The following is a 17,674-nucleotide window of genomic DNA, read 5'->3' as shown; positions in this document are numbered from 1 at the left end:
TTAATCGAAGATCAATGCAGCGTTGTTTGCAGCCGTTATCTCGGCAAGCGGAAATAATTGTTCGAATTAGTTCTGATATGGCTGCAAATTGAACCGGGGGGGTGGAATTTAAAAGTTGTTTCGAAGTTAAACCACATCGGATCCTCCTAGCCACCACTGTACCACCGCAAAGTTCTCGTTTCAATCAAATCCCCAGATAATCAGATAATTTTGATGCTAATTTCGTATTGTCTATAATAGTTACTTTCACGCAACTTTAAATTGTTTTTTCTTTGAGAGAAACTAGACAAAAATTATAGAAACATACGAAACTTGACAACAAATTGCAAACACCAAATTGCGAAACCACACACCCTGTATAACCTTTTGTAAATAATAAAAGTGATCTAATGCCAGTTTTCCCGACACATTTATCTCGGTTTTAAGGACAACTTAAGCTAAGTGAAGATTCGAATGTGAACAGATTATGTTGAAAGTATAACAGTCTGAACAATACTTAAGTTGACCTTAAATGGAATTTCAGTGTCTGCTACTTTATTACGAGTCACACAAAATACAAACGGACATTTAATATAAAAAGTGAAAATGTGTAATGGGAGTTTCTATGGAAAATAACGAGAAAACTTCCGACGTACACACCTTAATAAAACTCCGGGAAACTGGAAACTTCCTGTTTAAATCACCGTTCGGGATTTAAGACATCCCTATTAACTTGTCATCTTTCGTTTCACTTTATTAAATATTCCTTCCTTTGCTGTTCCAGCATGTTCTCCAAGTAAATGCACTTTTCCTGTAAGGCCTTATGTTCGATTTGCAGCTCGTTCAGAATTTCGTCTTTTCTGGCTACTGACACTTTAATCCTGTAAAATATCAAGCAGATGGGTACATACGGTTCAATTCTTTTTAGAATTGCGTACCTGGAGTACAACTGCTGTATTTCTTTCTCTCTGTTGTTTTTCAGGCGAGCAATTTCCTTCTCCAAATTGCGGACTTCGTCGTTCATCTCTTTTCGTAACACTTCCTTCAGATCTTTACGTTCTTTGGTTAGGTTTTCGCTGAGCTGCAAATCAGAGAATATTTTAGTGCTTTCAGACTGGAATAACCACTAAACCTGTTGATAATCGGTCAGTTGGGATTCTAGTTGCTTTAAGTTGGATTTGAGGCCCAAAATCTCTTCTTCCCTTTCTAGCAGAATTGTTTTAACCTCCATGAATTTGGCTTTGGAGTCCTTCTCCGCACTCTCCAAGTCTTTGATCTCTTTGTCGTATTTTTCCCTCAAACGCCTTTCCATTAAGTTATAATCTAAGACATTCACAGCAAAAACCAAACTAACCTAATCCGATTCTCAGTGCTCAGTTCCATCTGACTTTTATTCTCACTGGCTTCGTTCTCCAACCTTTCGATAACGCTCTCGATTTCCTTGTCTCGCTCCCGTCTGCACTGTTCTCGAATCGCCCCCTCCTTTTCCAGCAGCTCGGCCATTTGCTGCTTCTTGAAGTTTGCCTGCCACGTCTCCAGCTCCATCTGCGCAGCCTCCTTTACCAATCGCAGCTCGTTGGCGTGCCGGCGCAGTATTACTTGCAGCCGGTCTTCGAGCTCCTGCTGCGCCTGCTTTATCGCTCTGTCCTTGTCTAGCACGGCCTGTGCTTCTCGGTCTTCGCACTCTTTAATACGAGCAGCGTGGTCGGCTTGCAGTCGTCTCCGTTGCTCTTGATACGATTTCTCTTCTGATTCCACAAGGCTTTCATATCTATAAATTGAAGTTTTTAGTTTATTTATTTGTCAATAATTATTTGATTATAGTCCAAGTAACATATGTTATGAATGCATATTTAGATGATGATGAATAAATAAGAAAACACTTCACCAATCCATAGCCAATTAAAAAATAAGTTGACATTCATTATGTCATTTTTCTGAAAAGTGCTTCTTAAGGAAAATACAGTCCTTCAAATTTGTGTTTAAAAAATCGTTTTTTTTTGTCATAACTGTCAGACCGTTGGAGCAAAATCGATCAAATTTGGAACAAGCACTTTATTACACGTTATTACAGTCAAAGACCCAAAACTAACCTAACCCAACGTCTTGGAAACGGAACTTTTCACTTAAGAAATTTAAAAAATATTATTGTAGCCAGTTTTCATAGTTTCCAGATAAACTGAAAGACTTTAGTTTTAAAAATTAACTTAGAAAAGATAAAAATTTCAGAAGCTTAAAAATTGTGTTTGTTATCAGTTTTCATGCAAATCGAGAGACTTTAATACTGAAAATTGACTTGTAGACATAAAAACTACTTTTTCAAGAATTTGTTACAACAAATGCATACATTTAAACCTTAAAAATTGACTTGAACCCCAAAATGTGACTGAACTAATAAAAAGTGACATCAGAAGCTTAAAATTTGCATTTGAAGTAAGTTTTCATAATTTGAAGACAAATTTCAATATTTTAGTCTTGAAAATACTCTTAGATGCAGGACATTGACATTAGATTCATGAAAATTGTCTTGAAAACCAACTTTTCGTGCTTTTTACTTTGCTTTTCATTTTCTTCGAATTCTGGACTATTTTTAGTGCTTAAAAACTGCTTTCAGCTTGGAAAATCGAGTTTCAAGACTATCTTCACCAAGTTATTGACATAGCAAACTTAAAAAACAATTTTTACATTCTCCATAGACTTAAAATAGCATTCCAAGCTTTGTTACTATTAAATCGACTTCTAGACACCTAAGTGCTAAAAATTCGGGTATTTCTTAATAAACTAGACTGTTTTTAGTGTTTTAAGGCTGTTTTCAGTGCCTCAAATCGAGTTTCAAGACTATCTTTACAGAGTTTTTGACTTATCAGGCCTAAAAGCCAGTGTGTCCACTGGCCATAGTCTTGAAAATGTTATTTCAAGCTTCTTCACTATTAAATTGAATTCTACACTCATAGGTGCAATAAATTGTAGCATCTCTAAGAAATTCAGACTGTTTTTAATGCTTTTTAAGACTGAAAAATTGAGTTTAAGACTCTCTCTAGCATTAAAAGTCAACTTTTATATTATTTTTAGTAGTAAAAAATGAGTTTCATGCACAATACAATCTTTGTCTTGATTTCCGGACTTTTTTAGTTCTTGAATGCCAGTTTCAGTCACTCAACCAGGATGGCAGTCTGAGAAAGCGAATCATAAGACCATTCCTAGTAGTAAAAAAGTTTTTAGATTATTCAGTACAAATTTGGACTTTCACAAGTCTTGAATGTTCAGTTTTAAACTATAAAACGATTTTTTAAATGGAAATTTGGAGGACTGTATCTTCCTTAGGAAACGTTTTTCAGAAAAATGGCATAATGCAAGTCAACTTATTTTTTGATTAGCTATCAAATGGTGAATTATTGACACTTAAAACTGGACCACCCTGTATATAGAAAAATCAAACAAAAGCAAAGAGAAAACAAAAGGAAGATCTATAATGCTTTGTGCCGAATTTATTACAATTTTTTTTGGTTAACAAGATAAAAAAGCAAAGATGAAAAAATACAAATTTTAAAAAAATATCAAATTTCAACGTTATTATGTTCGGAAGAAGGACAAGTAGACAAATGTGAATTAAGGAAAAAGATAGTAGATGAAAACAAGAAGAAACAGAAAATTATCATAACTTTGTCTAGTATCAAAATGACAAACCTGACTCGCATCACCTCTCTCTCATGAGCTAGCGCTTTCTCTCTTTCCTCAACCAGTTGCTGCCTCAAAGTCTCGCATTGCTGCTGTGACCGCCTTGCGGCCTTCAACTCAAGATCCTCAATTTCGCGCTTGTGCAGCATCCTCAAATCCGCCAACTCTTGTTGCTGCCGCTTCTCCATGCTCTGAATCTCCGGTTCAATACTCTTGACCGTCAACTCCTGCAGAATTATCTAATTACCCCTACCACCAACTTAAAAACATTTCCTCAAACCTTAATTTTCTGGGTTTTTCCCTCGATCCACCTTTCCCGTCTAATTTTCTCGCCTGCAGCTTGCATCTCTTTCAGCTTCTTGATCTCCACCTGATGCTTGTGCTCCTGCGCTTTGGCGTTGGTGGTGTAACGGTCCTCCATCACCTTCATTTCCTGGATCAGTCCTTCGCATTGCTGATTCAAGGCTCTTTTATCGGCGATCAGTTGATCGATGAACTTCTGATGTCGCTTCACCACACCTTCGTACTCGTCCTTTTGGAGTTTCAGCTTTTGCTTCACCAAAGTTTCAGTTTGTTTGTTCTGTTTCATGACTTGGTCCCTCAAGCTAGACAGTTCGCTTTGGAGAAGCGTGATCGAGGAGGACTTGTCTTTGAGTCGTAGGGTCAAGTCTATCAGTTGCCTAGCCAAATCGGGTTTGGTTAAACTTTCCAAGTCATCTAATCTACACTGGAAGGTTTAGATAAATGTTAACCGCAGGTGTCGGTTAAAATACCTGGGAACGGTATCCAAGTTGATGGAAGTGGAATCCAAGTTGGCAGCCAACGCTGGTGGTTCTTTGACCAGTTTTATGGATTTAGAACTGTTCCGGTCCATTTCGTCCAGAAATGACAGCAGTTCACTGAAATTAGTATAGTTTATGAACAATGATGAACTCATCATTGTACAGTTTTAGATGGACAGTAGATTTACGCAAATACTGCACATGTAAACCTTTATACTTTTGACAGTCGGAAATACCAACTTTTAACTGGTACAGTTTAATACCAACTTGTAATTATGTCCATCATTGCCAATAACAGTTTGGCTAGGCTTGTTAAGCGTTTCCATATAGTCCAGCTTCAACTCTTCCTGGTAAATGGCGTGGTCGTTGCTGAAAGAACTTACAGGACTTTCGCTTCCCGGATAGTTTCTTTGCGAAACGACCGGTGAGAATGTGACACATCGATCGTTGGAATCTTTGCCCTTCTTCTGTTCCTCTCGTTTTGGTGTTTCCTCTTCGCTGGCGTACTGATTTAAAGTGTGATCCACCAGATTTTTCACCGATGCTATCTTCATGTCTGTATTGAAGAACGTCAGAATGACACAACAATCTGACCAAAAAAACACTTACGCGACTTTTTGTCTTCATTTTCCAAAGTTTCCAGGATGGAAACGATATCATCTAGACTTCCTGCCGTGCTTACTTTCTCGTCAACTTCCATCTTGGACTCTTTACTGCCATCACCAGTGTTGCTAAACTCTTCAATTTCGCTCAGAAAATCCAGATAGTTTGGCTTTTTACCCGAATCACCTCTGGCAATCCAGGATTCAATTTCAGGTGATTTTCTCGGTGCTTCTGGGCAGTCCTGACCACCTTTAACCTTCTTGGCTTCGAATTTGGGCTTTACGGTGTCTACCAGTTTTACGTGAGGCACCTTCTTCTTAGCGCCAATAGACTTGGGTTTGACACAACCAGAAGGTTTGCTTTTGGGCTGATCCAACTTTTGCAAGTCCAGTTCGAAGAACTTGTCAAACTTTTTATCTGTGTCATCTTTGAACAACTTTTCCAGGTCATGGAGATTGGTGAATTCGTCTTTCTTCGTCCACTGGTCCAGAATTTTGGTGTTATCGGTAAAATTCGTATCAGTTTGGTTCAGTAATTGCTGTGTGGCTTTATTAGTGACATTTTCAGGTGTGGTAGATTGTCTCAGAACTGAGTCGTACTTTATATCAAAGTAGGCATGAATGGCATCCAAATTTTTACTATCACTAGCAACATTGTTGCCGGATTTAGTGGAATCCACTGGTGGTGAGGTGTTGGGATCTTCAGAGAAAATTGTAGTTTTGGCAACTTGAGGTGTGTCTTCAGACGATAAACAACTGCTATCCTCGCAGGTGTTTTCCTTGCTTTGTTCCGGAAAATCAGAGCTGCATTCACTATTAGCTGTGTTGCCATGTGACCAATTTTTTATTTTTTCCGAATAGAGATTCTTGAACAAGCTGGAAGAAGGTAGGATGTCTTCTGTAAAGCAAAAATTCTGTAATTTTTGTGAAGTCATAAAATGGAAATATTTTTGCATTACCATCCAAGCTTTCCAAACTACTTTCATTGTAATTTTTACTCAAGTAATGAAACTTTTTCGGCTGGTAACCGGCCGAAAATGGTCTGTCACTTCGATTGTCAGAATCATCCATCTGTCAAATAGCACATATTGGCACGACTCAACCATCTAAATTGTCACAACGATTTACCTTGTCAAAATTCAAAGTTGGTAGGGCAGAGACTGGCCTCGAGTAACATTTATTAAGAAATGCTTCACTTTTCGCACTGGCTGTAGTCAGTTTGTTCAATGGTCTTCGTTCTAAATTAATCTGGAAAATTTGCAGATTAAGTTTCTGAGTTTGCAAGATTAAACAAAAATGGCGTTAATGTAAAGGTTATTTTGTTAATCCAGTTTAGTGACGAATGTGATAATCAAAATTTTAAATCCTGAACCTGCAAAATGACAGGAAGCCATAACGGCAATTGCTGTATCGAATTGAATTTTTCAAGAAAAATCTTTGTCTTCTTTTTGCAAGAGAAGACAAGAAATTGACCAAACAAGACAACATTTTTTGCTTTTATGAAACACTATACAAGACTCTTTTACCTAAAGCAAAATTCATAACTTTTTACGTAATTTTGCAAAAAAAATTGTACCTTTTTGCAGTATTTTGGATTAGGTATTTGTCACTTTTTATGTTCGTGATTGGAAGGTTTGATGTGTCTGTCAACTTTACTATCACAGTGGGTAATTTGGGATTGGTCAAAAAAAGTTCAGCTTGCTGCGTTTTCTTGACCAATCACAGAATTGTGCAATTACTGTCACATTAGGCTGCAAACTGATTTTTCATGTTTGTTTGCTTTATTCCTTGCATTACAAACTTTTTATATTCACAACACAATTAACATAAATTAAAATATCAATTAATAGAAAAATGTTACTAATAATCTACACATTTTCTTTGTCGATATTCGAACTATGACGGTTCAGTTTAAATGAGCAATTTTCAAATTTACAATTCTGCCATAAATGAAATTCCTGCCTCTTTACTTCATGGTGTACATTTAAAGTAGGTTGTTGTTGTGGGTTTTTTGAAATTACTGGTTCTCTGATATCATCTGTGGTATTGTTCTCCCTTGGTATTAAATTATAATCATTTACATACAGAATTTTCATTGCTGTGTCATTTTTATTTCTTAAAGAATCGTCAATGTAGCCTTCTGCTACAGTTGTAGACCTCCAACCACCGTGTCTTTTCAATGAGCAAATGTCTCCACCATTATCTACAAGAAGAGTTGCAGAGGTTCGGCGAAGGCAGTGACTAGTATATTCTTTGACATCAGCCAATTTCAAAAACAACGCTATTTCCTTGGAAATACTTGAGATTTTGTGAATAACCATTACAACTCTGTGGCAAACTCCATTTTGATATTTAATGAAAAAACGATCTGTATCATTAACATCTGGACCAAGAGACAAGTATTTTTTACAAATATTTATGTAAAATTCTCCAACAATTGTAAATGTTAATTTTTCCATGTATTCAATATCTTGAATTCTCAAGTTTACCAGTTTATTACATCGACATGCCCCTGATATGTCGTATATTAAAACAACCTAAAAATGTTGAATATAGGTATTAAAAAAAATCATAAATTCAATTTTGTTTTGGATCTTACCTTCATGGCTAAATACCTACTTTTTGTCAGGTGCTTCTGTTAAAAAAGTGTCTACTTGGTTCTTGGTGAAAGTTTTAGACTTTTTAGCTGCATAGTTTTCACTTTTTCGCTTTAAAAATGCTTGCACCTTTTTACGATAGAATATTTATACTGTCTTTAATATTTAGCTCAGCTTTAAGCATAGAATATTGCGCCCACATTGTCGAACTCTTCACTTACCTTACTTAAATCGGCAAAATAGGCCAATACAACATTTTCGGTAAAATTGACCGCTTGGTGTTCTTTGGCCCAAGTGGTGAATTTATTGACCTGCCAGGAATCAAATTATTTAGCGTATTTGACGCTATTGCTGCTAAAGCAGGTGGTATACAACTTATTTTATCACTATCACTCATTTCGGCGATTTAGGTCGTTTTACGGCTTCACTGAAACTTTATTTGACAATACAACACCGCAATTAGTAGTATTACTACAAGGTGTTTGAATTTTGAATTAGTGTGCCACAGGGTTGCCAACTCCAGAAATTCTAGTACCCTAAAATATTTTCAAATAACCCTAGAAAACCCTAGATAGGAGATTGTGACGTTAATGACAGTAGTTATTTGACTCATTTGTAGTGCTCGGGCTGATCTGTGAGGTAAATTTAGGAACGCGCCTACAATAATGTCAAGCTAACGGGTGTTCAATCATGCATTACTTTGATGTGGTTTCGGAGGTGAACGATTAGTGTCCACAGATTATAATCGTTTTAAGAAGGTTTATGTTTATGCCATGGTATATTTTAGATTAAAGCAAAAATAAAAGACCCTAAAAAAAACCCTAAAACATGATGAACCCTAGATTTGCCCCTAGACTCCAAATTTATCCCTAAATCTAGGGTTTAAAACCCTAAGTTGACAACCCTGGTGTGCCATGGACATCACGATTTTTGACAGATGACACAATGAAAGCGTAATAAGGTAAACATAGGATGTGTATCGTTTCCTAGCCAGGTTAACCAATTAATTCGGACTGGTAGTTCTACATATATAACGGTTACTGAAAAAATATCATTCTCATAGAACAACGAAGATTTGAAGCCAGAAAACCAGAGCAAATAGCCGATAACATTTAAAGCCTAATTTCAAGAACCGCGTTCCGTGTAAATTCGGAGCGCGTAACCGTCCGTAATCGACAGATGACGCTAGACAGCCATGATACGCCCTCTGTTAGACAACTTTGGAAATAGCTTCGTGTTGTTATCGTATTAGCCGTGTTGTGTGTGTCAATCAGTTTTTGTCTTTTTGTGTCAGTCCGTTTGTTGATTTTGAATTTGATCACAAATTTAGCCCTGACACCTTCAGGAAAACTGTATTTCAGAATAAGAACGTGAAAGGATTGTATTGCAGAGCCAAGACTGACAAGCCAATCAAAGCAAAGTAAGTGTTGCATTAATTTCATCTGCTTTTAGTCTGGATCAAGTTCTGGACATAATTTTTTTACCTCCTAGGATATGAAATAGCCTTTCTACGCCGGCAGTACAGGTACACAATAGGCTTATTTTAGACCGCTTGAAAAAAAAAGTATTTATTTACCGTCTTTTCAAAGTAAACTTACCTTGTCGCCGCTCAACTTCAAATCGTCTTGACTATTGTTCTGGGACATGATAGAACAAAGAATGAGTGAATCCTCGACCTTATACCGTTTTTGAAATAGACTAAAAAAACAACAGGACATAAATCAAAGGGAGATCAAAGAAACACTTTACGAAATGAGTTGTTTGTTGTGATTGTTGACGTTGGTTTGTTTCCAAGTATAGTTGCCGGGCAACACCGCCACTTAGCAGGAGGGCGCTTTTCATTAAGCTATTGCGTAACGAATTGATGTTATTGTTGAAAAAATGTTGACAAACCCACGTGAATGGGGGAGGTAATTGGCGATGCTCGCCGCAGTAGCTGGTGGAATCGTAATATGCTCGCAGTGGAATAATACAGAGAATCTATTTTAAGATGAACACAATTTACGACAAATTAAATTGAAAGGGTCGTCTTGATCTTGAGTGGCGTATTCGAGAGCCAATTTTCTAATCTGGCCTAATTTGGCCGACGGCAACGCTGGAAACTTCCAAAGCCTTAATAAAGTTAATCCAGTTGAATTGAAAAACTAAAAACGAAAATGATCAGAATATTTAACCAACTTTTTGGCTAATATTGGTTAATATCAAATACACTCCGTATACAAGATTTATATAGAAGACAGGAGGGTGTGTAGTACGTGGAAAATATGTTCGCGCATATAAATACGGGAAATTCCAAACCGACGTAAAGTTACCTAATTTATGTGTAACTCGAGTGCGAGGCTGGAAATAAAAGTCCGCAAATAAAATTTCCATTTCCCGGATAATATTTCCGTCCACTTACGAACGAGCTGTAAACTGCTTTTAAATTTATTTCCTCTTCCTCGGCGGCGAACCTTTTAAAAATTTAAATCTCCGCATTTTATGACGGCGACGAATCAACGTGACTCTTTTAACGTTGACTTTAACAAACTGAAATATGTACCAACGAGTTTTCGGATTCGGTTCTTAAAAAGCTGTGAGTCACGTGTCAATTTTTATTGTAAAAGTATTGTAGTTTGTTTAATTGTATACGGACGAAGGACGTAAAACAAGAGAAGAATGTTATCAAGAGAAACGTACACATAATGTGACAATCACCTGTCATTGTCAACTGGATCAGTCACATTCTATCAACACTAAAAATTCCGACATTGTTTTTGAGAGATTCTGGAGGCAAAAATGACGACATCCCAGCTAACATAAAAACGTCAAATTAACGTCCAAAACTATAGTCATGCGCTGACCAGAAATGACGTGAATGAAGTGAAAAAGACATTAAAGTGATCTGCTTAAGTCACAGACCAATGACGACATAAATAGTCAAACGTCAATATCATGTCAGATCACATCTTGTGGCGACATTATCGAATCTCGAAATGATGTATATGTTTGTCGCAATCACAATCCCCGTTAAGCTGTAATGAATAAATAAATACGCACAAAACCCTGATTTTTCGGAATTTTTGCAAATTGCGGTGTTGCAGTTTGCGATTTTGCTTTCTCGCAACAGGATCCACTAAGGGTAGGTAGTGGATTTTGTAATTCTTTTCGAGTAAATTGGGGTTGACAAAGAACCACTGAATGCATTTTATAGATCGGAAAATTGCCTACAAAATGATTTTTCAAACAGACCCAAATTTCTATTAATTAAAAAAATTACAGGGGGGTAAAGACAATTTTCAAATATTTTGTTTGGTTTTCACGTTTAATTGTATTCATGTTTTCAATAATTAAAATTTCTTTAAAACAATTAAAACGTAACATATTATTACGTTTTTATTTGGGGCGGTTATTTATTATTTTTTTGAAATAATTGTCTTAAAAACTATTAAAATTTGATTTGGTTGCTTGTCATGGTTCTCTCTTCTTCTTTCTCATTGTTGTCCTATGGATACGTGGAAAATGAAACCAAAATAGAATGACATAACAATGTAATTAAAGCGAGCGTTTTGAATGTAAGTAAAAATTAAAGACGCAACACATATACAGGGTGTCCCATAAGTAATGGTAAATAATTGGAGTTTCTTGCTAAAATTAGGCGTTCGAGGGTGCCAAATTTTATTATCTACTCAGTTTTAAGTCAGCTTATAGAGGTCGCCATCTAAAAACAGTGATTTGCTTTAAAACCACTCTAACTCATTTCTGGTATCGGTTTTCCAATATTTTTTTAACAAAAAAGGTATACTTAGTTGGCATCCTTAAAATTAACAGTTTACGAGATATTTGCAATTACACTACTCGGTGCCAAACATGATAGCAATTTGTAATCTTCTTGGAGGATGGAAGCTAGATCATTTCTTATTACAAGTGAGAAATTACTTAAACAAAAATGTTTTGAATCGTTGAATTGGTCGGAGAAGTCAAATATCATGACCAGCACCAAGTTCGAAAATTGGTCCTCCAGATGTTTACCTGAAGCATTTTGTGTATGAAGAAATAATAAATAACCAAAGCAAGTTATTTATTTCAACTTAAAATGGTGTTGAGACATTTTTCACAGTTATTTCAACCAATTTTTTAAAAATTTTTTCATGAATGCATTGAGGGCAATATTTTAATTGCAAAAAACTCGAAAACCGTTTATTTTTGGGATACTTACTAGGTATACCTTTTTTGGCAAGATAGGAAAACAGATATTCGGGTTACAGCTGTCAGGTGGAGACCTCTGGCTGGTTTAAAACTGCGTGAAAATCAAATTTGCTATCTTCAAGTTATTCATGACCCCCTGTATTTCTGTTTTTGTTGACATTTTGTCATTCCTTATGGGACACCCTGTATAAAACAACTATTTACCAGACAACTGTTTACGTCACCTGATAGTTTCAAATTTCCCCTCTAATCTTTACACATTTTCTTTTAAAAAATATCAAGACCAAAATACTACCTAGCCGTACTCAAAAACATTATCCATTTAACATTAAACTCCACTTACTGCGGACTACTACTTCACCCATTAAAATGTTTATGTTAACAGTAGATAACCATTTTAAATTATTGACTTGCCCATCAGTAACACTATGCAGCAAGTTCAACGTAACATTTTAATGGTTAGGAAAACCCTGAATCAGCAAACAATACACTCATAGTAATAATTTTTGTATGATAATAGCCCGTTTAATAGTACAACCCAGTTCAGGTTATTTAAAAAAAAACCGCATCAAGGAGCGGCTTCGGGAGAGTTCTTGGACAATTATTCAATAAAAATTCAATCCACTTAAACAATTATTTGCATTCAGCCTGGATTTGCTGTGGTAACGGTTATATAAGAGCAAATTGAACAAATTGTGGGCGTCAGTGCGTGCTCATCCACCGCTGGTATGAGATGATTTGGACCCCATAAAGTAAGCTCTAAAGATCCAATCCAAAATTGTACTAAAAAAATATTTTTTGTTGCAGAAATGTACCGAGTAACTGTAGTTGCTTCAGCCCTCGTGGCCTTAGCCTTAGCCTACCCCGATCCAGACAGTAATGCCGCCCCCAAAGTGGCGGAAAACCCGGTAGTGACCACCCCATTGGGAAAATACGAGGGTACGGTGATCCAGTCGAGATTAGGCAGGCAAATTAAATCCTTCAGGGGAATCCGATATGCTAAACCGCCTATCAATGAGTTAAGATTTCAGGTGAGTTAAGTTATTTTAGTAAAAACTATGATTGACAGTGTTGCCACATATACAGCCTCCAGTCCCAATAGAAAAACACCAAGCGATCTACAACGCCACCGCGGATGCACCTATGTGTCCTCAGCCAACAAGCGATCCCACCTCTGAAGACTGTTTGTACTTGAATGTGTATTCTACTAAGGTCAGTAGCGTAAAATTTCAGATTTATTACCTTTTTCCAAGTAACTTATTTGATCTTTTAAGCTTTTTATACACTAAAATTCACGTAAATGTTATTCACTGCTACAAAATGTCATGCTTAGTCTACAGGTGCAGCAGCAGTTGGTGGTCAAGAAAAAGCAATAACAAACCTCTTACATTTAATAATAGAATATGAAGGTAGTCTTGAGTTAAAAAAAATGATAAAATAGATAATTCTTCAGTTGGTAGCAAAAGCAGCTTTTTTTGAACCATTATATTAATATAAAAGATGATCTTTAGATCCGAAATCGAAACAAAACACTAGAGCGACGTTGCCAACATTTCTTGCATTAGTCATATTAATCTGTATTGAAAACGGAAAAATACATGTTTGTTGTCACTATTCTTTAATTTGGTTAAATTTGACAATATAGTAGTTTCCCTAACAAGTGTGCAAAGTAAGTCTTGTACGCACGATGGCTGGATCTGGGCACCAGAGACTAGTGCGGACAAGACACTTTGCACAAGAGTTAGGAACAATGTTTTGACACACGCTTGTCATAAAATTTACGTATATGGAAATAAAAAAATACTGTATTTACTACATCAAAACAAAATGACTAAAAATGTTTTCTATTGTTGTCGAAAACGTTATAACAAATTTTAAAATCTTCAGACTTGTCAACCTTGCAGACATTCTTTTTGTTTTTTGAACACCCTGTATATGTTCAATCGTGTTGGGGTTAGCACGAAATGAAAAAGCAGTCCAAGACGAATATTTTGAGATCTTTATAGTCGCTGAAATCCCGAAAATTGCAGAGGTACGGAATTTTCAAAATTATGATACAATTTACAAAAAAAGTTAAACATCTCGAGTTACAAAAATTTGTAAGGGAGCAAAAATGTTTAGATTGACTTTCTGCTGTCTAGTGGACTAGGTTTACACTCACTTAGGTACATAAACAGGATTACTAATAATATTACTTTTCTAATTTAAACTGGGTTTTCAGCTCCCTACCAGCACCGATAAAAATGTAAAAAGACCAGTAATTTTCTACATACACTCTGGAGGATTTTACAGTAGCGGCTCGGCCAGTTACTGGTTAGGACCTCAATATTTTATGGACCAAGACATTGTTTTGGTAACTTTCAATTACCGATTGGGCACCTTAGGTTAGTGACCCCTTCAGCACGATTTCAGTTGACTAATTTGACAATTATTAGGTTTCTTGTCGACGGGCGAGAAAGAGGCACCAGGTAACAATGGTCTGAAGGATCAAGTGGAAGCCTTGAAATGGGTGAAACACAACATTGAAGGATTTGGTGGTGACCCCAATTCCGTGACCATACTGGGATACAGCGCAGGCGGTATTAGCGTGGTGCTCCACATGATCTCCCCCATGTCAGCTGGGTTGTTCCACAAAGCAATTGCCATGAGTGGGTCTCCCACCTCGCAATGGCCAATCGGTAACGACCTGTTGACATTAGCGAAACGTCAAGCCAAGTACGTGAATTGTCCGGATGATACTGGGGCTAATATTGTTAAATGTTTGAAAACTAAACCGGCCAATGATTTGGGAGAGTCACTACCTAAATTTGCGGTAAGACCATCCAATCACTTTACACCAACAGACTTATATAACAAATAAAAAATAGGAGTTTGGAATCGATCCAGTATTAATCTGGTCTCCAGTGATAGAAAAAGACTTTGGTCAACCCAGATTCCTAACCGCACATCCAATAACTCTAATTCAAAACGGAGACTTTCATAAAGTACCCTTTATAACTGGAATTACCACAGATGAGTTTGCCCACAGGGCTTTCAGTAAGCCATTTAAGTGATTTCTGTTAAGTTAAATGATTAACCAAACTGGTTACAGATGTAATTAACAACGAAACTCTGCTGAAGCAAATCAATGAAAAATGGGAAGACACCGCCCCCATTTCTTTCCTCTATGAAAGAAACACCGACTTTTCCAAAACTGTCAGTAAAACTCTGAAAAAAGTTTACCTGGAAGACAAACCTGTGGATAAATCACTTTTAGCAAAACTGGGAGAGGTACTAACTAAACTAAATTAGAATAAAATTTCAAAAATAATCTGGATTTTCAGTTGTACGCCGATTCTACAGTAGGATTCGGTGTGAACAGAGCTGTGAAACTGATAAGCGAGAAAAACAACGCCACCACTTACTACTACAAGTTTGGCTACCAGGGACGGTACAGTCATTTTTACACCCCTGATAGTAACGGTACTAAAACTTATGGTAAGTACATTCAAAACCAACAGTTCAAGATTAATTTGAATCATTTAAATGTCCAGGTGTGGTGCATCATGACGACTTAATCTACTTGTTCTACGTCTCAAAGTTGTTTCCCCAGTTTAAGGAAGGCTCGTTCAAGGAAGTGGAGGCAGTGAACAAGCTGACCAGTTTGTGGGCTAATTTTGCCAAATTTGGGTAAGTTTTTGGTGATCTTCAGAATAAAACTGTCCATCTAAAAAACTGTCCATCTAAAGGTCACTTGTCACATAGGTTTATAGTTAAACGTTAATCTGAAGTTTAACGGTAAAATATGCTAAGTTAAATTGAACTTATACAGGGTACCACAAATTTTCTTCTTCTTCTCAGACCGTATTTATCCATTCCTGGATGTAGGCTTCCAAATCCCTCCACGCCTATCTATTTCTAGCAGTCCGGGTCCAATTCCTTCCTGCAACATTCTGGATATCGTCTCTGGGGCCTACCAATGCTCCGTTTGGTCTCTCTTGGGCGTCAAATTAGTGTGTGTGTAATCCTCTATGTGCGCACCAGCCCATCTCCATTTCAGTTGTGAATTTCCTCGTTGCGGATTCTATCCCTTAGAGTGATTCCTATCATATAGCCCTCTCCATTGCTCATTGGGTGGTTTGCAGTTTATTGACAAATTTGCGGGTAATTGCCATTGTCTCTAGTCCATATGTGAAAGCCGGCATAACGCGGGCATCAAACACCCTCCTTTTCAAATTTATAGGAAATCCATTAGATTTAAGGATAAATCCAAGTCTGCCCAGGAAAGGCCTATTCTTCTTGTGATTTCAGAAGATTGATTTTCTTTACCAAGTTAAATTTTGTGGCATAAGTAAACATATTCACCTGGAATACCTTTGCAAAATTGATCCATATCGTACGATACATCACTGTAATAAAAAAATCCCTCTTACTGTATACCATTGAACCTAACGCTCACTTTTATAAGTAAACTATAGATCAAACTGACAGTTTTGGAATATTTTAGAACTCCAATTCCGACACCAAATGATCGACTGGACAACGTCAAATGGGAACCGTTTACCGTCAAAACTCAAAAATATCTGGACATTGGCAACAAACTAACCATCCAGGAGAAATTGTACGAAAAACGATACACAGAATGGGACAAACTGTTTCCTTTGGAAAAGTATGCCAAACTTAAATCGAATTAGTTTGAATAGATGCACTGATGACAGACAATCGCAATGGATATGGACTCTTAACATTTTAAGCGCAAATAACAGAAAAAGCTAAAAAAAATATTTATAACGAGTGAGAGATTTGTACGAAAATGTAGTTTTGTATATACACAGAAACAAATACATATTTTGTTTACACTACTATTTTATTTATCCTATAAAATCAAACACATAATTTATGGCAGTTACGTCAGCGATAAAAACCTGATGGACCTTAACCTAACCTGGGGGACGCGGGAGTGCCTTGAGCACCTGGAGGGCTGAAAGTGATCTTGGGGACGTAGCCAGCTTCTCCATCGACAGTATACTCCACGTTCATCAATCTCCCATCAGGGAGAAGAACATAGTAACTGCCCACCACTCTACCTTGACTGTCTCCTGATTCACTCTGGCCGAATAGAGTTTTAGTGGGTGGACTGTCTACTTTGTATTGGAAATCATACTAAAAGAAAATAATGTTAATTAAAAACTATATCAGAAATAAAATTAATAAGACAAGAAGATTCAAAAAAGTGTTTTAGTTGCAATCTGTGTATAATAATCAATTCAGGTTTTCTTACCAATGCCTGATGGTATGGTATGGTAAGAAATTAAAAAATCCATTTATTGCAGATTTCATTGTTTTTTAAATTATTTTAGGTTAGACATTATTATAAACGAAAGTCATACAAACAAAAATTAACATACCGGTTGAGGTGATTCGTCCTGTTTAGTTTGGAAACTCCTTTGAGGAAACTGTGGGGCTGCACTAGAATTAAAAACTCCCACCGTCAGAATTACCATCGATACTAGTAAACATCCCTTCAGTGCCATGATGATGACTAGAGTTGTTTTTCTGTTTGTAAAACACACACCACACTATCACTTTAAATAAGCACCAAACAATTGAATGAAACAATAGAAATGCGACGAGTTTAAATAGGCGATAGCATTTTACACGAAAAAAAAAACACAATTAACGAAAGGGAGGAGTACCAAGGACGCATATTTACCAGATGCGGAATGTGATCCCCCGCAAGAAAATTACATTACCATAACCCGGTGGTGTTATCACCCAACAAGGAGAAAGCCAGCTTATCAGCTAGCCAGGGCACTATCAGTTGTTTTACTAGGTGACAACATAAGTGTCAGGGTATTAGGTAACCCTA

The 17,674-nt window shown here is 36.7% G+C and overlaps 3 protein-coding genes across 4 annotated transcripts; 1 reads left to right on the top strand and 2 right to left on the bottom strand.

The window, feature by feature from the left end:
• Positions 1-517: 517 nt before the first annotated feature.
• On the bottom strand, positions 518-9,574 carry LOC145740169 (centrosomal protein of 131 kDa-like). Of its 2 annotated transcripts, none has more exons than XM_081995530.1 (12): positions 9,237-9,574; positions 6,170-6,289; positions 6,001-6,112; positions 5,049-5,939; positions 4,707-4,995; positions 4,431-4,556; positions 3,938-4,379; positions 3,667-3,884; positions 1,334-1,750; positions 1,112-1,283; positions 918-1,060; positions 518-860 (listed from the first exon to the last, which is right to left on the bottom strand). In XM_081995530.1, exons 1-12 carry the CDS (start codon positions 9,354-9,356, stop codon positions 728-730), a joined length of 3,183 nt encoding a protein of 1,060 aa, XP_081851656.1. In that variant the 5' UTR covers positions 9,357-9,574; the 3' UTR covers positions 518-727. The 2 variants fall into 2 exon arrangements, with proteins under 2 accessions (XP_081851656.1, XP_081851657.1); XM_081995531.1 differs by lacking the exon at positions 9,237-9,574 and adding an exon at positions 7,860-8,104.
• Positions 9,575-12,419: 2,845 nt separating this feature from the next.
• Positions 12,420-16,664, top strand: LOC145740172 (juvenile hormone esterase-like). The gene is made up of 10 exons (XM_081995533.1): positions 12,420-12,578; positions 12,634-12,857; positions 12,913-13,038; positions 14,048-14,210; positions 14,262-14,638; positions 14,694-14,862; positions 14,918-15,096; positions 15,150-15,303; positions 15,360-15,495; positions 16,313-16,664. The coding sequence occupies exons 2-10, from the start codon at positions 12,636-12,638 to the stop codon at positions 16,497-16,499; spliced, it is 1,713 nt and encodes a 570-aa protein (XP_081851659.1). The 5' UTR covers positions 12,420-12,578; positions 12,634-12,635; the 3' UTR covers positions 16,500-16,664.
• Positions 16,652-17,423, bottom strand: LOC145740177 (pro-resilin-like). Its single transcript, XM_081995539.1, has 2 exons — positions 17,214-17,423; positions 16,652-16,968 (listed from the first exon to the last, which is right to left on the bottom strand). Exons 1-2 carry the CDS (start codon positions 17,337-17,339, stop codon positions 16,741-16,743), a joined length of 354 nt encoding a protein of 117 aa, XP_081851665.1. The 5' UTR covers positions 17,340-17,423; the 3' UTR covers positions 16,652-16,740.
• Between the last annotated feature and the right edge of the window lie 251 nt (positions 17,424-17,674).

This window comes from Ips typographus, linkage group LG1 (genome assembly GCF_016097725.1).
Source record: "Ips typographus isolate SLU linkage group LG1, UJ_Ityp_2.0, whole genome shotgun sequence".
Classification (NCBI taxonomy): domain Eukaryota; kingdom Metazoa; phylum Arthropoda; class Insecta; order Coleoptera; family Curculionidae; genus Ips; species Ips typographus.
Note: the sequence above shows the minus strand (reverse complement) of the source record. Positions and strands in the feature narration are given on the sequence as shown.